The sequence below is a fragment of the Astyanax mexicanus genome, chromosome 6, assembly GCF_023375975.1.
Source record: "Astyanax mexicanus isolate ESR-SI-001 chromosome 6, AstMex3_surface, whole genome shotgun sequence".
In the NCBI taxonomy this organism is placed as follows: Eukaryota; Metazoa; Chordata; class Actinopteri; order Characiformes; family Acestrorhamphidae; genus Astyanax; species Astyanax mexicanus.
Window position 1 is genome coordinate 56,179,096 of NC_064413.1, and position 20,905 is coordinate 56,200,000.

General features: G+C 39.4%; 2 protein-coding genes across 2 annotated transcripts in view; one reads left to right on the forward strand and one right to left on the reverse strand.

Annotated features, from left to right (window-relative positions):
* Positions 1–1,847: 1,847 nt before the first annotated feature.
* dcun1d3 (defective in cullin neddylation 1 domain containing 3) lies at positions 1,848–15,776 on the reverse strand. The gene is made up of 4 exons (XM_022662193.2): positions 15,375–15,776; positions 11,632–11,703; positions 6,583–7,132; positions 1,848–3,148 (listed from the first exon to the last, which is right to left on the reverse strand). The coding sequence occupies exons 3-4, from the start codon at positions 7,014–7,016 to the stop codon at positions 2,617–2,619; spliced, it is 966 nt and encodes a 321-aa protein (XP_022517914.2). The 5' UTR covers positions 7,017–7,132; positions 11,632–11,703; positions 15,375–15,776; the 3' UTR covers positions 1,848–2,616.
* Positions 15,777–19,451: 3,675 nt separating this feature from the next.
* lyrm1 (LYR motif containing 1) overlaps positions 19,452–20,905 on the forward strand; it is a 4,670-nt gene continuing 3,216 nt past the window's right edge. Inside the window, exon 1 of the mRNA XM_022662165.2 lies at positions 19,452–19,539. The gene's annotated coding sequence lies outside the window, so the exon portion shown is untranslated. The remainder of the gene's footprint in view (positions 19,540–20,905) is intronic.

The window sequence follows — 20,905 nt, forward strand, 5'->3', positions numbered from 1 at the left end:
GTAGTACAATGAGTCAGTCAGTTGCTATTTTGTTGATTATGTAGTGCACTATGTAGGGAGTGAGGAGGAAAAGAACACACCCTCAAGAAGGGATAGTTATTATTGGCTGTGCAGTAAAAACTAACTTACTTTTATCATTTTTGGAAAATTTAAAGCAGTAAAACTGGAAAAACCAAACCCTCCTCACCCTAGAGTTCAGACCTTAGCCTCATTAAATGTTTTCATAGAAGTCAGATGTTTAAGAATGAACGTGAGTTCATGAGTTCCAATGCAGTTGCATGAGTTCCAATACTTCCACCACCATGTTTAACAGATGAGGTAGTATGATTTGGATCTTGTGTTTTGTGTATGCAATAAACCTGGAAAAATAGACAGAGTGTGAGGAAATGGCTCCTCTAGACAAGCAGATACTAAAGACTCTTTGATTAACTCATTCTAATCTGTTAAAAAAACAATGCTAAATAAATATGACCTGATTCTAAGATGCTGAAATGCTATCTCAGCTGCATTCAGCTTGAAAAATAACCTGGGTGTTACAGATATTATTTTATTTTTAGCACAAATGTTTACACCTTCTCAGACTTCTTTTCCATTTCAGATGAAGAACGAAAAAGGTAAGCTGGTGTATTCAATGAATCTTGTGCTAAAAGCCTTGTAGACTTTACTGTTTTCAAACATATCTGGTATAAACAAACCTGAACAATTTAAAACCTTGTCTTTGGGGACTATTACTTCTACATAGTCCTGCATGTATTTGTCAATTTTTTTTATTGATGTTTGATTTTAGGATTAAGTTTCAGTTCTTCTCAAAATCTTCTCAAACTAAAGTTTTACATACATTTCGTCCCATTAAACCACTCATTAAGGCTGATCACTGATTGGTGGAAACTTCACACTAGACCTCGAGCAGTTTGGACTGTGTGTCTCTCCACTCTTCCTCCAGACTCTGCTCCCTTGAGTTTCTTTAAATGAAATGTAAAATGTACTGATGATCAGTGATGGTTTGGAGAGTCATGTCTGTCATCTGCTGGTGTTGATCCACTGTGTTTTATTATCAAGTCTAAAGTCAGTGCAGTTTTGTTTTCCCACAAAATCTTACAGCACTTCATATCTTACAGCTTCCCTCTGCTGAAAACAACTTTTATGGAGATGCAGATTTCATTTTCCAGCAGGACTTGGCACACTGCTCACACTGCAGAAAGTACCAATTGGTCTTATATAATTTTCTAATTTTCTGAGACTCTGATTTTTGGGTTTTAATTGCCATCATTATCCACAATAAAGAAATAATATATGAGTTTCACATTTTCAGCTGAATTAGTGAAATAAAGTAGCTTTTCAATAATATTCTAATTGCACCTGTATTAGCCTTGTTAATACATGTGAATCACCCAGTGTTTTCTGCACCTCCAGCTCTGAGGGAGTTTTTTACTCTGTTCATCACTGGAGGTTCTGTGTTGTATGTTAAGTCTTTTGTCTGATTCTCTGTCCTGTAGTTGCTAATGCTGCTGCACCCAGCCTTAGTGGAAATCTGTAAATCTCAGCTTATTGTAAATAAACAGAAGTGCTTTACTCACCTCAATAATCAGTTTTCAGGAGAGAAACCTGTGTAGATTATCATCCAGCGCTCGTTTGACATTTTTTTTAGGAATTACAGTTTTGTTTGTTTAGCTTAGCTTTAGCTTAGAAATGTTGAAAAGTTGAGCAGATAAAACACAGTATATGTTGGGTATGTGTGTCAATATGCAATTATATAAAAGTTAAAGACAATGTAAAAAAAGTGCTGCATTTTTTCACTGGAGGTCTCTGATACTTCACACTATAAAACACAAATAAATGAACAGAGCTGGTTTGCGTGGTCACTGCCCAATCTCACACATTTTATTCGTTATAAATTGTAGCATTTTATATAAAACCAGACAAAAGGAATCTGAAATGAAACCACGGAGAATGAAAAACTGTAAACCGCAAAAATAAATCACAGCAGACAAACCTGACCGCAGAATAACCGGCATCACCGGGAGCTGAGGGGTGTGTGTGTGTGTGTGTGTTTTATGTCATAATAACCAGTAATAACCAGCGACTCTAAAACCAGCTGCTACAGTTAACCGTTTAAAAGCAGAAAGCCCTGATCTCTCGTTCTCTCGCTCCCTCCGTCAGCCTGACGCAGGTCGGCTACAGCGCTCTGCTGCTGCGGCGGGTGGGGGGGTGGGGTTATATAACGAGGGTGGAGGTGAAGGAGTTGCATCGTCGCTGTTTAGAGGGGGTAAGGAGGTGCGATTGGTGTCTGATCCAGGAGGAAACCCACTGTGGGGGTGTGATAGAGGGGCAGACCTCTTAAAAATACCAAAATGAAAATTACAAAATAAAACAATAACTTAAATAGAAGTGCTTAAAAACACAATTTGAGTTTTTTGGAGCCCTTTCAGCAATAAAATAAACAGTTCAGGGGAAACGGGGAAGCCCATCCCAATAAGAAGAGCCTGAAAATAGAAATCATCATCATCATCATCATCATCATCACCACCAGACCAGAACGGAAAGTAAGGGTCTTGGGTAATACTAGCATCCACCCTCAGAGCATCAGTCACGCCCCCGTCCTCCGCCCGTCTCCCGTCACGCCGCCCCGTCGAGGCTGCAGTCTGTGATGGCGTCTGTCTCGGTGTCCCGCCGCTGATGCAGCTCCTCCTCCTCCTGGTTTCTCCTCCTCTCCTCCTGCTCCTCCCTCTCCCGGCGCCTCCTCTCCGTCTCCCACTCCACGAAGGAGTCGAAGAGGCTGGGCCACGCCTCGTCCTCGCTGTAGTTGCCGAGGTCGGGCCCGATGCTCTGCGTGAAGTTCAGAAACATGTTCCAGGTGTCGCGTGAGATCCCGCGCACGCCGTACGGGTTATCCGACAGGAAGTGGAGCCAGCGCTCCAGGACGGGGGGCGTGTCCAGCGTGAAGACCAGCCTCCACAGCGCAATGGCGATGGAGTGCTGCAGCGAGCGCTGGCCCTCGTCCGCGTCCAGCCCGAACTGGAAGGTGAAGCGGTACAGGTCCTTAAAGCTCTCCTCGCCGCGGGACTCCTCCAGCAGCACCGGGAACCGCAGACAGATCCCCTGCAGACTGTCGGCCTGGATCGCCCGGCAGCCCTCCACAAACTCCCTCCTACACACAAACACACACACACACAGAGAGACATCAGCTCATTACTACTCTCTATCAATAATAAATAACTGATAACACACCTATCATACTATTATTACTGCTTATCTTCTAAAATACAGTACTAACATATCATTTTCTGATTTATTTATTTAAAAGCATCATTTAAACACATCAGTGGAAATTAATTATGTGTATTTTCTGTGTGTCCATGTATAGATAAATAAAGACATATACAAATTACTTTTGTATGTAAAATGGTGTTAAACTTGTGTTTATTGTGTCTGTGTTTATTATTTATTCTATAATTGCTTTTGAAAAGTTGATAATTACAATTAATGTAAAAGACACAGAGAGATACAAAGAGAGATAGAGAGAGATACAGATAGAGAGAGATACAAATAAAGAGAGAGAGATAGAGATATACAGAGCGAGAGAGAGGCAGAGATATACAGAGCGAGAGAGAGAGAGAGAGAGAGAGAGAGAGAGAGAGACCAATACAGAGAGAGAGTGAGAGAGAGAGAGAGATAGAGAGACAGAGAGAAAGAGAGAAACCAGTCAGAGAGAGATACAGACAGAGAGAGAGAGTGAGAGAGAGAGAGAGAAAGAGATACAGACAGAGAGAGAGAAAGAGAGAAACCAGTCAGAGAGAGATACAGACAGAGAGAGAGAGTGAGAGAGAGAGAGAGAAAGAGATACAGACAGAGAGAGAGAAAGAGAGAAACCAGTCAGAGAGAGATACAGACAGAGAGAGAGAGTGAGAGAGAGAGAGAGAAAGAGATACAGACAGAGAGATGGTCTTAACACCTCAGCAACAAACGCACACACAAACGCACACACACAAACACACAAACACACAAACACACATTTTGGCTGCAGAGCAGAAGTTGTGACCACTTCCTGAGATTTCAGTTAGATCACTGATCTCTGAACAGAAGAACTTTATCTCAGATAACAGAGAGAAAGAGAGAGTTCACACTGACACTCACTGTTTACCAACATACTGGAGTCCTACTGTCTACATGTGCATTTGCACATCTGTGTCAGTAATTAGTGCAACTTAAAGTAACATGATCATGATAGAGCGCCCCCTACACTTCCTGTAGTGTATTACAGTCTGTCAGAATGAGCGTGTGGATCATATGAACATTATAGAGCATTATAGAGCGCCCCCTACACTTCCTGTAGTGTATTACAGTCTGTCAGAATGAGCGTGTGGATCATATGAACATTATAGAGCATTACAGAGCGCCCCCTACACTTCCTGTAGTGTATTACAGTCTGTCAGAATGAGCGTGTGGATCATATGAACATTATAGAGCATTACAGAGCGCCCCCTACACTTCCTGTAGTGTATTACAGTCTGTCAGAATGAGCGTGTGGATCATATGAACATTATAGAGCATTACAGAGCGCCCCCTACACTTCCTGTAGTGTATTACAGTCTGTCAGAATGAACGTGTGGATCATATGAGCATTATAGGGCGCCCCCTATGCTTCCTGTAGTGTATTACAGTCTGTCAGAATGAACGTGTGGATCATATGAACATTATAGAGCGCCCCCTACACTTCCTGTAGTGTATTACAGTCTGTCAGAATGAGCGTGTGGATCATATGAACATTATAGAGCGCCCCCTATGCTTCCTGTAGTGTATTACAGTCTGTCAGAATGAGCGTGTGGATCATATGAACATTATTGAGCATTATAGAGCTCCCCCTACACTTCCTGTAGTGTATTACAGTCTGTCAGAATGAGCGTGTTGTGGATCATATGAACATTATTGAGCATTATAGAGCGCCCCCTACACTTCCTGTAGTGTATTACAGTCTGTCAGAATGAGCGTGTGGATCATATGAACATTATAGAGCATTATAGAGCGCCCCCTACACTTCCTGTAGTGTATTACAGTCTGTCAGAATGAGCGTGTGGATCATATGAACATTATAGAGCATTACAGAGCGCCCCGTACACTTCCTGTAGTGTATTACAGTCTGTCAGAATGAACGTGTGGATCATATGAGCATTATAGAGCGCCCCCTATGCTTCCTGTAGTGTATTACAGTCTGTCAGAATGAACGTGTGGATCATATGAACATTATAGAGCGCCCCCTACACTTCCTGTAGTGTATTACAGTCTGTCAGAATGAGCGTGTGGATCATATGAACATTATAGAGCGCCCCCTATGCTTCCTGTAGTGTATTACAGTCTGTCAGAATGAGCGTGTGGATCATATGAACATTATTGAGCATTATAGAGCGCCCCCTACACTTCCTGTAGTGTATTACAGTCTGTCAGAATGAGCGTGTTGTGGATCATATGAACATTATAGAGCATTATAGAGCGCCCCCTACACTTCCTGTAGTGTATTACAGTCTGTCAGAATGAGCGTGTGGATCATATGAACATTATAGAGCATTATAGAGCTCCCCCTACACTTCCTGTAGTGTATTACAGTCTGTAAGAATGAGCGTGTTGTGGACCATATGAACATTATAGAGCAGCGTTTCTCAACCTTTTTTCTATCACGACTCCATTTAAAATTATGCAAAATCCCCCCGCCCCCAGTTTACAAATGGGGGCGGGGGGGGGGGTTGGGGGGGGGTTGCTGGCGCAATACTTCAGGTGAGAACGAGGAGAGTTGCTGGCGGAATATTTTATTTCAGGTGAGAAGGGGGGGTGGGGGGTTATTTACAATTAGCGCGAAACCTTCAGACTTTTCAAACGAGTGAAATACTCTGCTACACTCACTGCTGAACTACCACTGGATGAAGAAGTTAATGGCTCTGATTCAGAGTTATCTGAATCTGCAATCTTCTTTTAAAAAAAACGTTCCATGCGAGCTTGAGCGCTTTACACTACTCTCGCAGTGCATCGCGTGGGGGACAAACTTTACAGTGTGTCCCAATTTAGGGGCCGCATCCTTCGGAGGCTGTATTCGAAGACATTGCGTCACAGCTGCGCAGTAATACACCGCCTATCTCTGTGGGTCGCATCCTCCAGAGTATGCTGCCTGTGAATTGGGACACACCCCGACACGAGCTGACTCTGGAAAGGAAATATGCACGTGATGCGCAATATTTTGACGGCACCCCCGATGAAGCCAGACGGCACCCCAGGGTGCCGCGGCACCCTGGTTGAGAAACACTGTTATAGAGCATTATAGAGCACCCCCTATGCTTCCTGTAGTGTATTATAGTCTGTCAGAATGAGTGTTGTGGATCATATGAACATTATAGAGCATTATAGAGCGCCCCCTACGCTTCCTGTAGTGTATTATAGTCTGTCAGAATGAGCGTGTGTGGATCATATGAACATTATAGTGCATTATAAAGCGCCCCCTACACTTCCTGTAGTGTATTATTATTATCAGTACAACATATATTTTGTGTTATGTTGAAGTGAAATAATTACATTTCTTATATATTTATTTTTTACCTTGTAAACTTGCACATGGTAGCAGCCTGAAACTTCCACGCCAGAACCAGGACTTTAAACTCCGCCGGGTCGACGTGCAGATCATTACAGAACCGCTCCATTCCCTCTTCCAGAATAGCGTCCTCGTGCTCGTCTTTATACCTCATGAACATCTCCTCTATCCGAGCCAGAGACAGCCCCTCCCCTTCCTGCTCAGGCTCCGCCCTGCGCACGCTCCCTGGTGATTGGGGCGGAGCTACAGAGGTTTCCACAGTAACCTCCGGTGACTTTGTGCCGTTGACATCAGCGGGGAATTTGGACTCGTCTTTATGGCTGCCGGTCCCGCCTCCTCCTCCGCCTCCCTTTTTACCATGTGACTTCCCAGCATCCTTTTCACCACTTTTGCTGCCCAGAGAGGATGTGGGGTTTTTACATTTAGTCACGCACTGGCCCATGGTGCACTCGTGCCCCTCTCTCTCTTTTCCTCTCCTGCTCTCGCGCTTCCTCCCGACTCTCCTCCTCAGGCTAGACGCCGCTGCTCCTCCAGCCACTGGACAGCAGTCACCATGCCCTGACCAATCAGAGACAGAATCAGAGAGTCAGAAATTCAAAATCAGAGAGTGAAGAATCACAGAGAGAGAGAGAGAGAGAGAGAGAGAGAGAGAGAGAGAGAGAGAGAGACAGACAGAATCAGAATCAAAGACTCAAGAAACAAAAATTCAGATTCAGAGAGAGAAATCAAATCAAATCAAAGAATCAGAAAGAATCAGAATAAAAGAGTCAAAAATCACAAATTCAGAGAGAGAGAGAGTCAGAATCACAGAATCAAAGAAAGAGAATTAGAATCAAAGTCAAGAATCAAAAATTAAAAATCAGGGAGAGAATCAAAAATCAGAAATTCAGAATCAGAGAAAGAGAGAAATAAGAATCAAAGAGTCAATAATCAAAAAATCAGAATCAGAGAGAGAAATCAGACTCTCAGAGTAAGAATGAGAGAATCACAGAGAGAAAGTGTATCAATCACAGAATCAGAGAGAACGAATCAGAATCAATGACTCAATAATCAGAGAGAAAGAGAGAGAAACAGAGAGTCAAAAATCAGAAATTCACAATGAAAGAAAAAGAGATGATCAGAATTTTAATCAGAGATCAGAGAGTCAGAATCAGAGTCAAAATCAGAAATTTAGAATCAAAGAGAATAAAAAATTCAGAATCAGAATCATACAGTAAAGAATTATAAAGATAGAATCAGAATCTGACAGAGAATCATAGTCAGAATCAAAGAAACAGAGAAAGAGAGAGAATCAGAATCATCAATGTGACTCTTCTTTTGATGGGATCTGTTTGTTCGTTTGTATTAGTGACTCTTCTATAGAGTATCTGTGAATCAGTATTACAGGAATGTGACATCAGACCAGACATCACATTAAAACACCTACAGCAGTGATTTGTTACATTTCTCTTTGAGTCTATGAGTCAGATTCGCAAAACTCCCGTACCCTGTTACGCAATGCTTAGTCAGAGTTACAGACCTATGGCGGAGGGCGGGAAGTATCGTAGAGAATTGACTTGTGATATATTGAGTATTGCAGAATCACAGTATCATGATGTCATGATGATGCTCGGTGATTCACAACCCAATGAGTACATTACATTTGAGTCCAATCCCATTTTACCTATTGGTCCTACCACTTACCCCTAACACTTGTTTTTTGTGCAACCCCTGAAATCATCCCCCTAGGAATTGGGAAACCCTTCAAAAGCACCCGATACACCATCAGGAGCACTTAAGTTCAGTAACCTAGCTGCTGCTTCTGAATACCTAGTTTAGGTAACTTTAGGGTGTATTTTCTCGTATGCCTTCAGAATTATTATTGTCCATTCCTTAATTCCTATGTGACGAGGAGCTGAATCTAGCTTTGATTAGATATTTTATTTTATTACATTTTTCAGTTCCGCCTTAAATGCTGCAGCCCCTGCTGTCTGTTGCACCATTTAAGGTGGAATGGGAAAGTTAGATAAGCTAGATATCTACTGAGACAACCTATTTTACAAAGTAATCTTTTTTTTTTTTTTTGCTTGTTATGAAGAATTCGGCCATAAAACATTGAAACTACACATTAAACTACGGTAATATAGTGCTAATTAGGGCCGCACGATATATTGTTTAAGCATTGTCATCACAGTGTGCGCATGCGCAATATTCAGCTCGCAGGACGTGCGATGTCACTTAAGGCAATGTTTTTATTCTTGACACAAGAAGTAGATACACAGCGCTGTCTCTGTGTCTGTGTGAGTGACAGGCTGCTGCTGCCTGAGAAGAGAAAGGAGGAGGGGGAGGAGTCAACACGAGGTAACTAACTGCATGACCTCCATCCACATGGTTGGGCACGTGCTTGTAGACGTGAGCACGTGTGGAAAGCTGTGCTCCTCAGTGCAGCACAGTTTAGCAGAGCAGATATTTCCAGTTACAGCTGAATTCACGCTTTTAATCCCAGAAAAACAAACGCTCTTATTCACCTTTTAAAAAGGCATTTAAATGCTGATTAAAGGGCTGATTACTTTTGTTTTGCTGTTTTCTCGGGTTTTGAGAGCTCGGCGCTGACTCAGATCTTGATTGGTCCGGACGCGAGACATCATGTGCGGTGACGTCATGTGCCCTGCATTGTTTAATATCGTGATTATATATATATATATATATATATATATATATATGGTAGAAAAAGAACATTTGCAATGTTGTTGTTTTTTTTCAATATCGTGCAGCCCTAATGCCAATCATCACTTTTAATAATAATAAGGAAAATACTGAAATCTGTGGGTTTTCTTTGGTCGCTTGTTGGTTTCAGTCCTGTGGTTCAGAGGTGGAATTCTCTAACTTTAAAAACTCTTATCTCCACACTGAGATCAGATCATCGCTCCATCACAAAGCGTGACATCACGGTTTACCTCAGCCCGATGCACTGAGTCATGGGGTGTGTGTGTGTGTGAGAAGGAATAATGAATCAAACCCGGACTGCTGGTTATAGAATTGCACAACAGCGTTGTGCGCTCCCTGCTCTGCTCCCGCCCACACGGCCAGCGGCTGCGTTTTATAGGTCTGATCTCTTAATGCAGGAGAGCAGCAGAGCACGCCCAGATACACCGAGTCCAGCTCAGCTTCTCATTACACAGCATAACAAGATGCTTACTCACCACCCGGATCACTGCAGCACGCACAATACACACTACTGAGACCCGGCACCAGCAGGGACCAGCTTTAAACATCAAGAAAAACCTTTTTAAAAGTAGTATACTGCATTTTTCACACTACAAGGCACACAGGATTTCAAGGCACTATAAATGAATGTATATATACATTTTCTGGTCTATTTTCATACATAAAGCACGCCGGATTATAAAAGCACATTTTAAAAAGACACTATAAAGAACTTTTAATTCAGCAAGTCTCACCGCTGGGTGGTGGGGGGTGGGTAGCTAAATAAGTTAAGTTAAGTAAAGGTAAGCTAAGTAAACAAAACTGTACTAAAAAGATTTAAACAAGTTAAACAAGTGCTGGATGTTAATCTACACAGATTTCTCTCCTGAAAACGGTTTATTTGGGTGAGTAAAGCACTTCTGTTTATTTACAGTAAGCTTATTTCCAAATTTCTCCAGCACTAAGGCTGGAGCATTAGAATTAGCAGCTAAAAGCTAGCGTTTGGTAACTAATGCCGCTAACAGCGCTACACTGAGGAACCCAGGGCAATATTAACTAGCAGTTTGTCTCACATAGCATGTTTTATCATGGTAAACACACACACTACAGTCCGATATACTCACCTCTGAACGGTGAAAGAGCTAGCGCTTAATGCGATTAGTGGGTAATGCTAATGCTGCTCCAGCAGTGCTAGCCGGGGTTAGCAGCAGGCTACAGTCCGACAATTCTCACCTCTAAACAGGGAAATAGCGGTTAGCAGTATTCATATCGGCTGATATGAAAAAGTATATTGTGATAAATTCGATTTTCCATATTGCCCAGCCTTACTCCTGAGGTGATAGAATCACAGAGTATGTTGGTTTGTTTAACATCTTAAGTTACTGCATAATTCCTTATGTGTTCCTTCTAAGTCTGGATCTTCAGTATTAAAATGACTACCGTATATTTCACACTATAAGGTGAACTTAAAATCCTTTAATATTCCCAAAAATCATCAGAGCTCCTTATAATCCGGTGCTCCTTATGTAGGAATTCTATCAGTCAGGTATTAAAGAGCAGTAAAGTCACTCCCCTGAAGTACAGAGTTATACAGGAGTTTCAGTTCAGTTCTCCAGCACTGAGACTGGAGCAGTATTAGCATTAGCCGCTAACCACAGCGCTAAGTGCTAGCTCTCTCACCGTTCAGGGGTGAGTATATTGGACTGCAGTCTGTGTCTTTACTGTGTTAAAACAAGCTACGTGGCTCAAACCGCTAGCTATTAGCGCACTGGCTTACCAGAACACTCAGGGTCCCTTGGTGTAGCTCTGTCAGACGGAAGTTAGGTGGCAGTTAGGTTAGGCTTAGTGGAAATTTGGAAATCTAAGGTTACTGAAAAGAAAAAAAAAAAAAAAAAGAAGTGATTTACTCACCCAAATAAACAATTTTCAGCAGAGAAATCTGTGTCGATTAAAATCCAGCACTCATTTAACTTTTTAACTGAAGAAAATGTTTGATTTAAGAATTACAGTTTTGTTTACTCAGCTTAGCTTAGCTTTACAGGTCTTGCCCCCAGTGTTAAGACCTGCTGAATTAGAAGGGAAACATGGCGACACCCCTGTTCCTTACTAGAACCGCTTAAAGTGCTCATTATAATCCGGTAAGCCTGATGTATGAAAACATACCAGAGAATAGACGTTTATTGATTGTGAGCCTTATAATGCGAAAAATATGGTACTCAAACTGGGCTATCCCGCTTCTTTTGTCTTGGTGGAGATGACCAACAACAAATCAGTGTGTATGTGTGTGTGTGTAGGAACCGTGAAGAGGGTTTGGGTGGGGGTGAGTGTGAGCCGTGGTCACTGTTGAAACCCCTGTGGTGGAAGGAACTCACCTGAGCATTTGAGTGGAGGACAGCGGGGTCATCTGAGAGAGATCCATCGCCATGACCTTAACATCCGCCAGCCTGGAAGAGGAAACAGCAGAATGTGATACAACACACACACACACACACACACACACACACACACACACTTTAGAAACTGAAGATGTGGTGATAAGCATATTGGCCTATAATGAGGACTGTGGCTGAGGATGCTGCAGCGCCTCCCACACACACACTTTACTCCCCCCTAGAGAGACTCTGATCACCTGCAGCACCTTCAGGTAAACTTTCCACTCTCTCACACACACACACACACACCTCTGCTGCCCACAGTTCCCTTCCTCACCTCCTCCTGTTCCTGTTAAAGCATCACTTTTACCATGTTTACCACAAAACTTCAGTTTCAGAATCTTTTTTTCCCACTGAATCAATTCAATTCAATTTCTGATTCAATTTGATATATTGATTCATTTAGGAATATTTCAATCCTAATTACAGGTTTGGTTAAGATATTAAATACTTTTAAAGCACTTGTAATGCGATTGTAATTATAAAATGAACACTCAACCACAGCTCTATAAATGTTTTTAATATTACTACTTAAAATGTCTATAGTACCAACAGTAGAGATGCACAATGATATCAGAATTATATTGGTATTGGCCGATAATTACTTTTTTTAAGAAACATATACTGGCTGATGTATTTATTGTAGGCTGTAAAAGGACACAGCGACACTGGCCATGCTATACTACAATTATAATAACTGGCACTAATTCGTGCTACTTTAAAATGCACTGATTTAAGCTATGTTTTGTTATTTTTATTAGTTATAAAGTTATACCTGGGTGTGTAGTCTCTCTTTGTAAGCTGTAAATGAATATGAATATCAGCATCAGCTCTGGGAAAAAAACAGAGAGCACTTCAGTTTCTGGATCAATTTCTCTGATTTTGTTATTTATAGGTTTATGTTTGAGTAAAATGAACATTGTTGTTTTATTCTATAAACTACAGACAACATTTCTCCCAAATTCCAAATAAAAATATTGTCATTTAGAGCCTTTATTTACAGAAAATGAGAAATGGCTGAAATAACAAAAAAAGGTGCAGAGCTTTCAGACCTCAAATAATGCAAAGAAAACCTATTCATAAAGTTTTAAGAGTTCAGAAATCAATATTTGGTGGAATAACCCTGGTTTTTAATCACAAATTTTAATTCATGCATCTTGGCATCATGTTCTCCTCCACCAGTCTTACACACTGCTTTTGGATAACTTTATGCTGCTTTACTCCTGGTGCAAAAATTCAAGCAGTTCAGTTTGGTGGTTTGATGGTTTGTGATCATCCATCTTCCAGAGGTTTTCAATTTGGTAAAATTTAAGAAACTCATTTTTAAATGGGTTCTTAGTTTTTTTCCCAGAGCTGTATGTGTGTGTAATAACTGATATCGGCCCAGAACTCCCACCTCGGTGCATCCCTAACCAGCAGTGTTCATGTAATGTAAAGTTTACTCTTTTTTACTCTGAATGGAACTGCTGTTGCATTCAATGCCATGATTTTAGCCCAGTTTTAGCCCAGTCGTTGATAGTTTTTCTATGATTGATTTGGTTGGTGAGCTGATCCTGGAGATACAGTTAGAGCATGTTAAAAATGCTTATAACTGGAGTTCAAAATTATAAAAATTATGTCTGCAGTACTAAAACATTTCACATAGTTCTGTGTTGAGGACATAAGTACATATTTCAGTATTCAGTATAAAACAAGTGCATATTTCCGTATAAACTAACTTTAATATAAACTCATTAATTTTGGACTCTGTCCTTTATTCTATTCAAAGGTTTATTTTCCTTCCTAAATAAAACATTTTAACGTATCATCGCTGCCCAATGAAAAACATGTATTTCTAAAACGGCTACTTTACAGAAGAGAGATAAAACCTTTTTAAAAGCTTCCTTTAGTCGATATAAAGAGTGTTTATTTTATGAAATTTTGAAGAATTTCTATTCTTCTATTCTATTCCCCAAGAACTTCAGTCTCAGTGTTAGGGACAGTCTTATTCTCTCTAATCCTGTAAAAATGTATTTTTGTAGATACAAGGTTTTGACATGACAGCAATGATATATGGTTTCTATTAGTGTCAAACAATGTCTTGTCTGATATGACATGAATTTAAATTAAATTCTATACTTTATATTGGTATATGTCTGTACCTGAGCACTGACCAGCACCTTCAATTGAACACACACACACACACACACACACACACACACACACAAACACACACAAACACACACACAGCAGTTTATTCTGATATATTAGCCAGATAATATACTGCTATGAATGAACGCTGTCTCTGCTGCTCCATGCTGTTTACATGCATTCACTGCTCATATCTGTGCTGCATGTCCCATTGAAAACACTGTGTTTAAAAGCGCAGCTGCAAATTCTCAGCGTTCTATATTAAAGCGGCTTTACACTGCACAGATATACAGATATACACAGTGGAACACAGAATCTTCTCACTATATTTACTTTCGTACTCCTGCTCCAGACAGCTCTGACAATCAGAGGAGACTCTGATGTGTTTGTGTAGTTTATTGATGCGCATTTTGGTGCCAAATAAATAAACTTATCAACTGATCCGGATTTTAGAAACTTTCATAACTACAGGTGTAAAAACGCTCTTTTATACCAAGTTCTAATTCAGAAATCCTTACAACCAAGCTGAGATGTTCACAACAAAGTAAAAAAAATGTTTCCTATATCCTATTTATCATTCATTCTTTATTCCAGCGCCTCACGTTACGGCTTTATCTCCCCTCAAACATACAAGTAGAAACTATTATTTAGATTAATTAATATTAATATATTCACATTTTACTTTTCTTACATTCATTCTTTAAATTACATTTAAATGGCCACTATAAAACCCTGTCTTAAGAATGAAAATTGTGATTAATCGCAGTTTATCACAGAATATTGTTGTGATTATTCTGATTAAATGTTTTAATCCACTGACACTACTAATATATATATATATATATATATATATATATATATATATATATATATATATATATATATATATATATAGCTTTATGGGTTTAACGGAGGTAAATTAACTTACATACTAGACTTACTTAAACAGCTACAGTGAACTTTATATATATATTATATATTTTATGGGGTTTGTGGTTTATGATGCTTATATATAAATGTTGTTAAATGATCAAATGACTTTTACTGTAGTTGGTACAGGGATTTAGCAGAAGTAGCTAAAGCTAAAGCTAGCTCCATAACTCTACTACAGCCTACATAAGCTAACCAGGCTAAGCTGTGTTGTTACTGTATTTAAACTAAAGTAAACTAAATAAACAGGACTTTACCTACAAAATCAGGCTTTCATCTACTTTACTCTTCTGTTTATTTAGTTTATTAGATCGTTTATACTTTTCTGCGGCGCTGACAGAGCTGACAAAGTCTTATTTAGCTTTACTAAGCTAACAGGCTAACTAAGCTAGCTCAGTGTGCCCGCTGCTGGCCCAATTCAGCGCAAATCCCGTTCACTTTTCCGTTAGCTTTAGCATCGGGCTAATTAGCTGGGGTGCTAAACGCTGCTTCGCCCTGTTTCTCGGAGCGCGGAGGAGTTGAGGAGTGTGGATCTCAGGTGTTCGGGGTGTAGCTGAGTTCAGGTGAGCGGAGTTCAGGTGTGTGGGGTGTAGTGGAGTCAGGGGGCGGGTTCAGAGACTCACCTGGGCAGTAAGCGGGGGGATCGGGGCAGGTCGCCGCCGCCGCGGGTCCGACACTTCCACATCCAGCAGCTCCAGCCCCCGTGCGCTCCTGCTCTCAGCCCGGCTCTACAGCTCCAGCGAGGGGCGAGGGCCCGGCCGGCAGCCCGCAGCGCGGCTCCGGGGGGTCCCGGTGTGAGTGCGGTGCTGGGTGAGGGAGATACGGGGTTTGTGCGTGTGTGAGAGTGTTTTTCTCTTTGTGTTCCTCTTCTGCTGATCTTTACTCAATCACTGAACATTATGGGAATTTTCCCTCCGTCACGTCCTGTACAGCCTGAGCGGATCCGCCGCAAAACCCGGACTGAATCTGCTTAAAAACACGGACTGCGTCTGGTTTAACACCGCGGACTGGATTAGCCTCAATACAAGGAAGGGGTATGCTTTAAAACATGGACTGGTTCTGCTTCAAAATATGGACTGGATCAGTCACAAAACCTGGACTGGATTTCTTTCAAAACCAAAACTTGACCTGCTTCAAAATCTGGACTCGATCTGCTTCAAACCCAATACTGGATCTGCTTTAATACCAGGACTTGATCAGCTTCAAAACATGGACTGGATCTACTTCAATTACCGGATCTGCTTAAAAAACATGACTGTGTCTGCTTCAAATCATGGACTGGATTAGCCACAATACAAGGAATGAATCTGCTTCAAAATATGGACTTGCTCTGCTTCAATACCAGGACCAGATCTTCCTACAAACCTGAACTGGATTAGCCACAAACCTGGACTGGATTTGCTTCTGAAGACTGAAAAACAGTTTTTACCATAGTACTGTACGAGAACTGAACACTGCAAAATGCACGCACACTCTCAGACCACTACCAAGGAACTAAAAAATTAAACGTACAAACCTTAATAGCTGGACTTACAACGCACTGTGCACTTTCTGTATTTATTATTGGGTAAATTGTTACTATATTGCCTATATTTTCATACATCCACTGTAAATGTGTGTAAATTTGTGTATTTGTACATAGAGCTGTTATTATTTTGTTTTCTTTTATTTTTGTTCAGGCACCATAAGGATTGCTGCTAAATTTCGTTGTACACTGTGCAATGACAATAAAAGTATCTTATCTTATCTTATCTTCAAAACCAAAACTTGACCTGCTTCAAAACATGGACTGGATTAGCCACAATACACGGACTGGATCTGCTTCAATATCAAGGCTGGAGCTGCTTCAATACCAGGGCCAGATCTGCTTTAATATCAGGACTGGGGAAGCCACAATACAAGAAATGGGTCTGCTTCAAAACTAGGACTGAATCTGCTTTAGTACCTGGACTTGATCTGCTTCAAAATAAGGACTGGATCTGCTTCAAAACATGGAATGGATCTACTTTATAGCTGGGACTGGATCAACCCCAATATCTGGATTGGATCTGCCTGGGATTCTGCAAATAAATGTATTTTATTTTAATTTTATTTTTTTTTTTTTTTGAAATGTGATATGTTTTTTTATTCTGTCACTGGTCCATGGAGCTTAAAATGTTGAGATATTGAAGATACTATTTCGAATTTAAACCTTGCTTTTGATTGGCTATAGATAGTCAGTAAATTGGGTGCCCCCTATCTCCAGTCCCTTGCTTGTTCTTTCCTAAACTTCTCTCGGCATAAATATCTATCTATCTATCTATCTATCTATCTATCTATCTATCTATCTATCTATCTATCTATCTATCTATCTATCTATCTATCTATCTATCTATCTATCGGCGTTGTGTCTGTGGAGGGCGGGGCATATGGGAGAGGGGCGGGGCACAGTGAGGGGAGACGAAGAGAAGCGCAGCTGCTTCCATCTGTGTTGGAATTTCATGTAAGAACCCGTTATTCAATTCAATTTATTTCTATAGCGCTTTTTACAACAAAGGTTGTCATAAAGCAGCTTTACAGAGAAAAACAGATCCACGCCTCTTATATCTGAAACTTTTTGTAAAATCAGAAGCTTTGACACCACAGACACTGAGACACCAGTGAAACTTCTCATCAGGAAATAAATAGGAATAAAAGACAAAGGAGGCTGACCTTGATATAGTGCAATAATGTAGCTTTCTAACCCTGATCCAGGAGTATTAGTTAGTATTGTGAATGATGTAACCCAGGAGTATTAGTTAGTACTCTTCCGTACGCACAAAAAAATTTGGATTTATCAAACCGTGCGTAGACAGAATCCCACGTACTTTCTCTTAGTACATCACAATCAACTTGAAATCAAGCGCAAATGCACGAACACATCACACCTGCCATGACTCCTCCCTCAATTACGCATAGTATAAAGTTAGAATAATAATAATAATAAAAAAAAAATTATAATAAAAATTATTATTATATTATTATTAATATGATATACACGTTTAATTACCCATGTTTTAAATTGTATTATTCTAAGAGGGATAATAAATGATTTCATTTAAATGCTTTAAATTTAAATTTGCTAAATTTCCTTCGGGATCAATAAAGTATCTATCTATCTATCTATCTTAAATGAGTTGCTTACCAAGAAGCCACACGTCACGCATTCAGCTTGTTTTCTTATCCTCCTATGCTCTTGAAAATCTAAAACGGCTTATAAGTCAGTCATCATCATGGGCCAAAAAAACATAATGGTCGTGGAAAATGCGCTCTCAATGAATTTGGCCATTAGCAATATTTTCCAATAATGCCAACGTTGCCAACTCCAACAACTCCAGCGCAAACTTTTATGCATTTTTATAGAATCTAGGCTAAGTGGAAACACTTTAAACGATTATTTATGTAAGCCAATGAAATTGTCTGATTAATTAACTTTATTTTACCCAGTAATGCTGACTACAATGTGTGCATAAAGGATATCTTAATAGTTGTAATTTCAATGCATCGCCTCTAAGTGTCGCCAAATGACAAAAACACAATACATACGCACAAAAAAAAGGCGTACGCCCGAAACAAAAGTTCCGTGGGGGAACGCACTTTCTCACGTTCAAGTTAAATTTAGTACATCTGACCGTGAGCGTGAAATATGGCGTACGCAATATTTTTGTGCGTACGCACCTTTAGTACATGAGGCCCCAGGACTGAAACACACCTATACTAGTGTATCTCTTTATTTCAGTAATCCGGTTTAAAATGTGAAACTCATATATTATATAGACACAGAGTGATCTATTTTACGAGTTTATTTCTTTCATTGTTGAAAAATCAGTGTCTCCGGAAATTAGAATATTATATAAGACTAATTGGTACTAATGGGCAGTGTGTGCAGTGTGTCAAGTCCTGCTGGAAAATGAAATCCCCATTTCCAAAAAAGTTGTCAGCAGAGGAAATGTCATCTGCTGGTTTTGATCCACATGATTTCAATACATTTTTTTGAGATGCTCTAGTATAATAATATTGTGATGTGTGAAAATAGGTCCAATATTAAATATAGAAAATAAGTAAAAAATCTCAAATACAATAAATACACAATTAACAACAAGTATAAATTATAAGATATTAAATATATATAAAAACATGAAAAACTACAAAACTGAAAATATAATTGTGTGGGGTTTTTTTTTATTATTTAAACAAAATATTAATAATGTTGATTTTTTTATTTTTATGAGAGGTTTACTTTTAGACCCTCATTTATCTCCTCTATATATAAAACTCTAATAAAGGCTCTGTACTTTATTATTATTACAGATCTGCACAAACAGTATGAAGGACGAATAAATAAATACAATAAATATATATTTAATAATTGATTTATTTATCTATACAATTAGTTATGCGCGTATGTCATTATTTATTTATATACATATATATATATATATATTATTCTTTTATATGTGCTTTTATTTGTTTATACTTATGTAATTTTTCGTCCTCCATAAATAGAGGTGAGTCATCCAGGTCCAGAAAGTAAAAATCCATCGCAGGGTTTTGTACCAACTGCCAGGGCGGCTCAGCTTCAGCAAATCCGCCCAGGCCGTTGAAACAAAACCATGGGATGGAATTTTACTTTCTCTATCCATAAAACAGAACGCACTAAACTCTGCGCAGAAAGTAAAGTGTGCGCAGTATTGACGGCCCAAACGCCGGTGTTGTGCGCAGTCTGTTGCAGAAGCAGCAGCAGCAGCGGGGGTCAGGAGTACAGGAGAGGTACTGTAATCAGATAAACTGTAATTAATGTATTAAATACAGGGAATTTCAGCATTTATGTTGCTGATTCGGGTCTGCGGGGTGTTTATATATGAGCTGAGTTTATATAGTGAGATTTAAAGAGGGAAAAACGCTAATAAACACTGTTACAGCTAAAACACCTGAGATTATATTAGTCTAATTTACTTATCTCTCCGTTCCACCTTAAATCTGCACCTTAAATTCTTTACAAGCCTTAAACTCGTTTATCTAAAAAATATGCCTTAATTTTTAAAAGCTTTTTGCCCTGTGAACGTGGTCATAGTTTATAGTCACTGGGTGATTTAAATGTCTTTAATATGTCGAGGTCGAGAGATTGCTGGTTCGAATCCTGGTAATGCAGCTTGCCATCAGCTGCAAGAGCCCGGAGTCTAATTCAGAATTGAATTTCCTGCAGATAACGTTACTCTGTTAAATAATGTAGGATTTATTCAGCTTCGAATATTAATAAGTGATTATGTAATTATTGTATTTCTGAACCCATTTAACACCTTTTCCCAACATTGTTGGGTTGTTTTTAGACTTTTTAGAAGATTTGGTAATGAAGTTCCTCTCAGTTGCTCTTAAAGTCCAATATGTTTTATTAAGTTCTTTATTTTATCTTTTTTTTATTAAGCAGGAGTATAAATGCATTCTCAGCATTTAACAATATACAATGTATCCTCACAATAATTTGCATAACACAAATTGACAATCACAAAAGGATTTATGTAATGTGATGTATGTGATTGTGTGATGTAATTTGATGTGTGTGATGTATATAATGTGATGTATGTGATTGTGTGATGTAATTTGATGTGTGTGATGTATATAATGTGATGTATGTGATTGTGTGATGTAATTTGATGTGTGTGATGTATATAATGTGATGTATGTGATTGTGTGATGTAATTTGATGTGTGTGATGTATATAATGTGATGTATGTGATTGTGTGATGTAATTTGATGTGTGTGATGTATATAATGTGATGTATGTGATTGTGTGATGTAATTTGATGTGTGTGATGTATATAATGTGATGTATGTGATTGTGTGATGTAATTTGATGTGTGTGATGTTTATAATGTGATGTATGTGATTGTGTGATGTAATTTGATGTGTGTGATGTATATAATGTGATGTATGTGATTGTGTGATGTAATTTGATGTGTGTGATGTTTATAATGTGATGTATGTGATTGTGTGATGTAATTTGATGTGTGTGATGTATTTAACCCTTTCAGACCCTGCGTCCATTTTAATGGACATGATGTGTTTTTTCTTCTTTCTTGCATATTCTAGCCCTTAACATAGATAAGGCCCAATATTCTATTTGAATAGACATTTA

Bases quoted from the DNA above. Each gene is read 5' to 3' on its own strand.
- dcun1d3 (XM_022662193.2), bottom strand. From the start codon at position 7,016: ATGGGCCAGTGCGTGACTAAATGTAAAAACCCCACATCCTCTCTGGGC. The intron at 3,149-6,582 runs GTAAAAAATAAA...GTTTGTGTGTAG, and splicing joins ACCATGTGCAAGTTTACAAG to GAGGGAGTTTGTGGAGGGCT.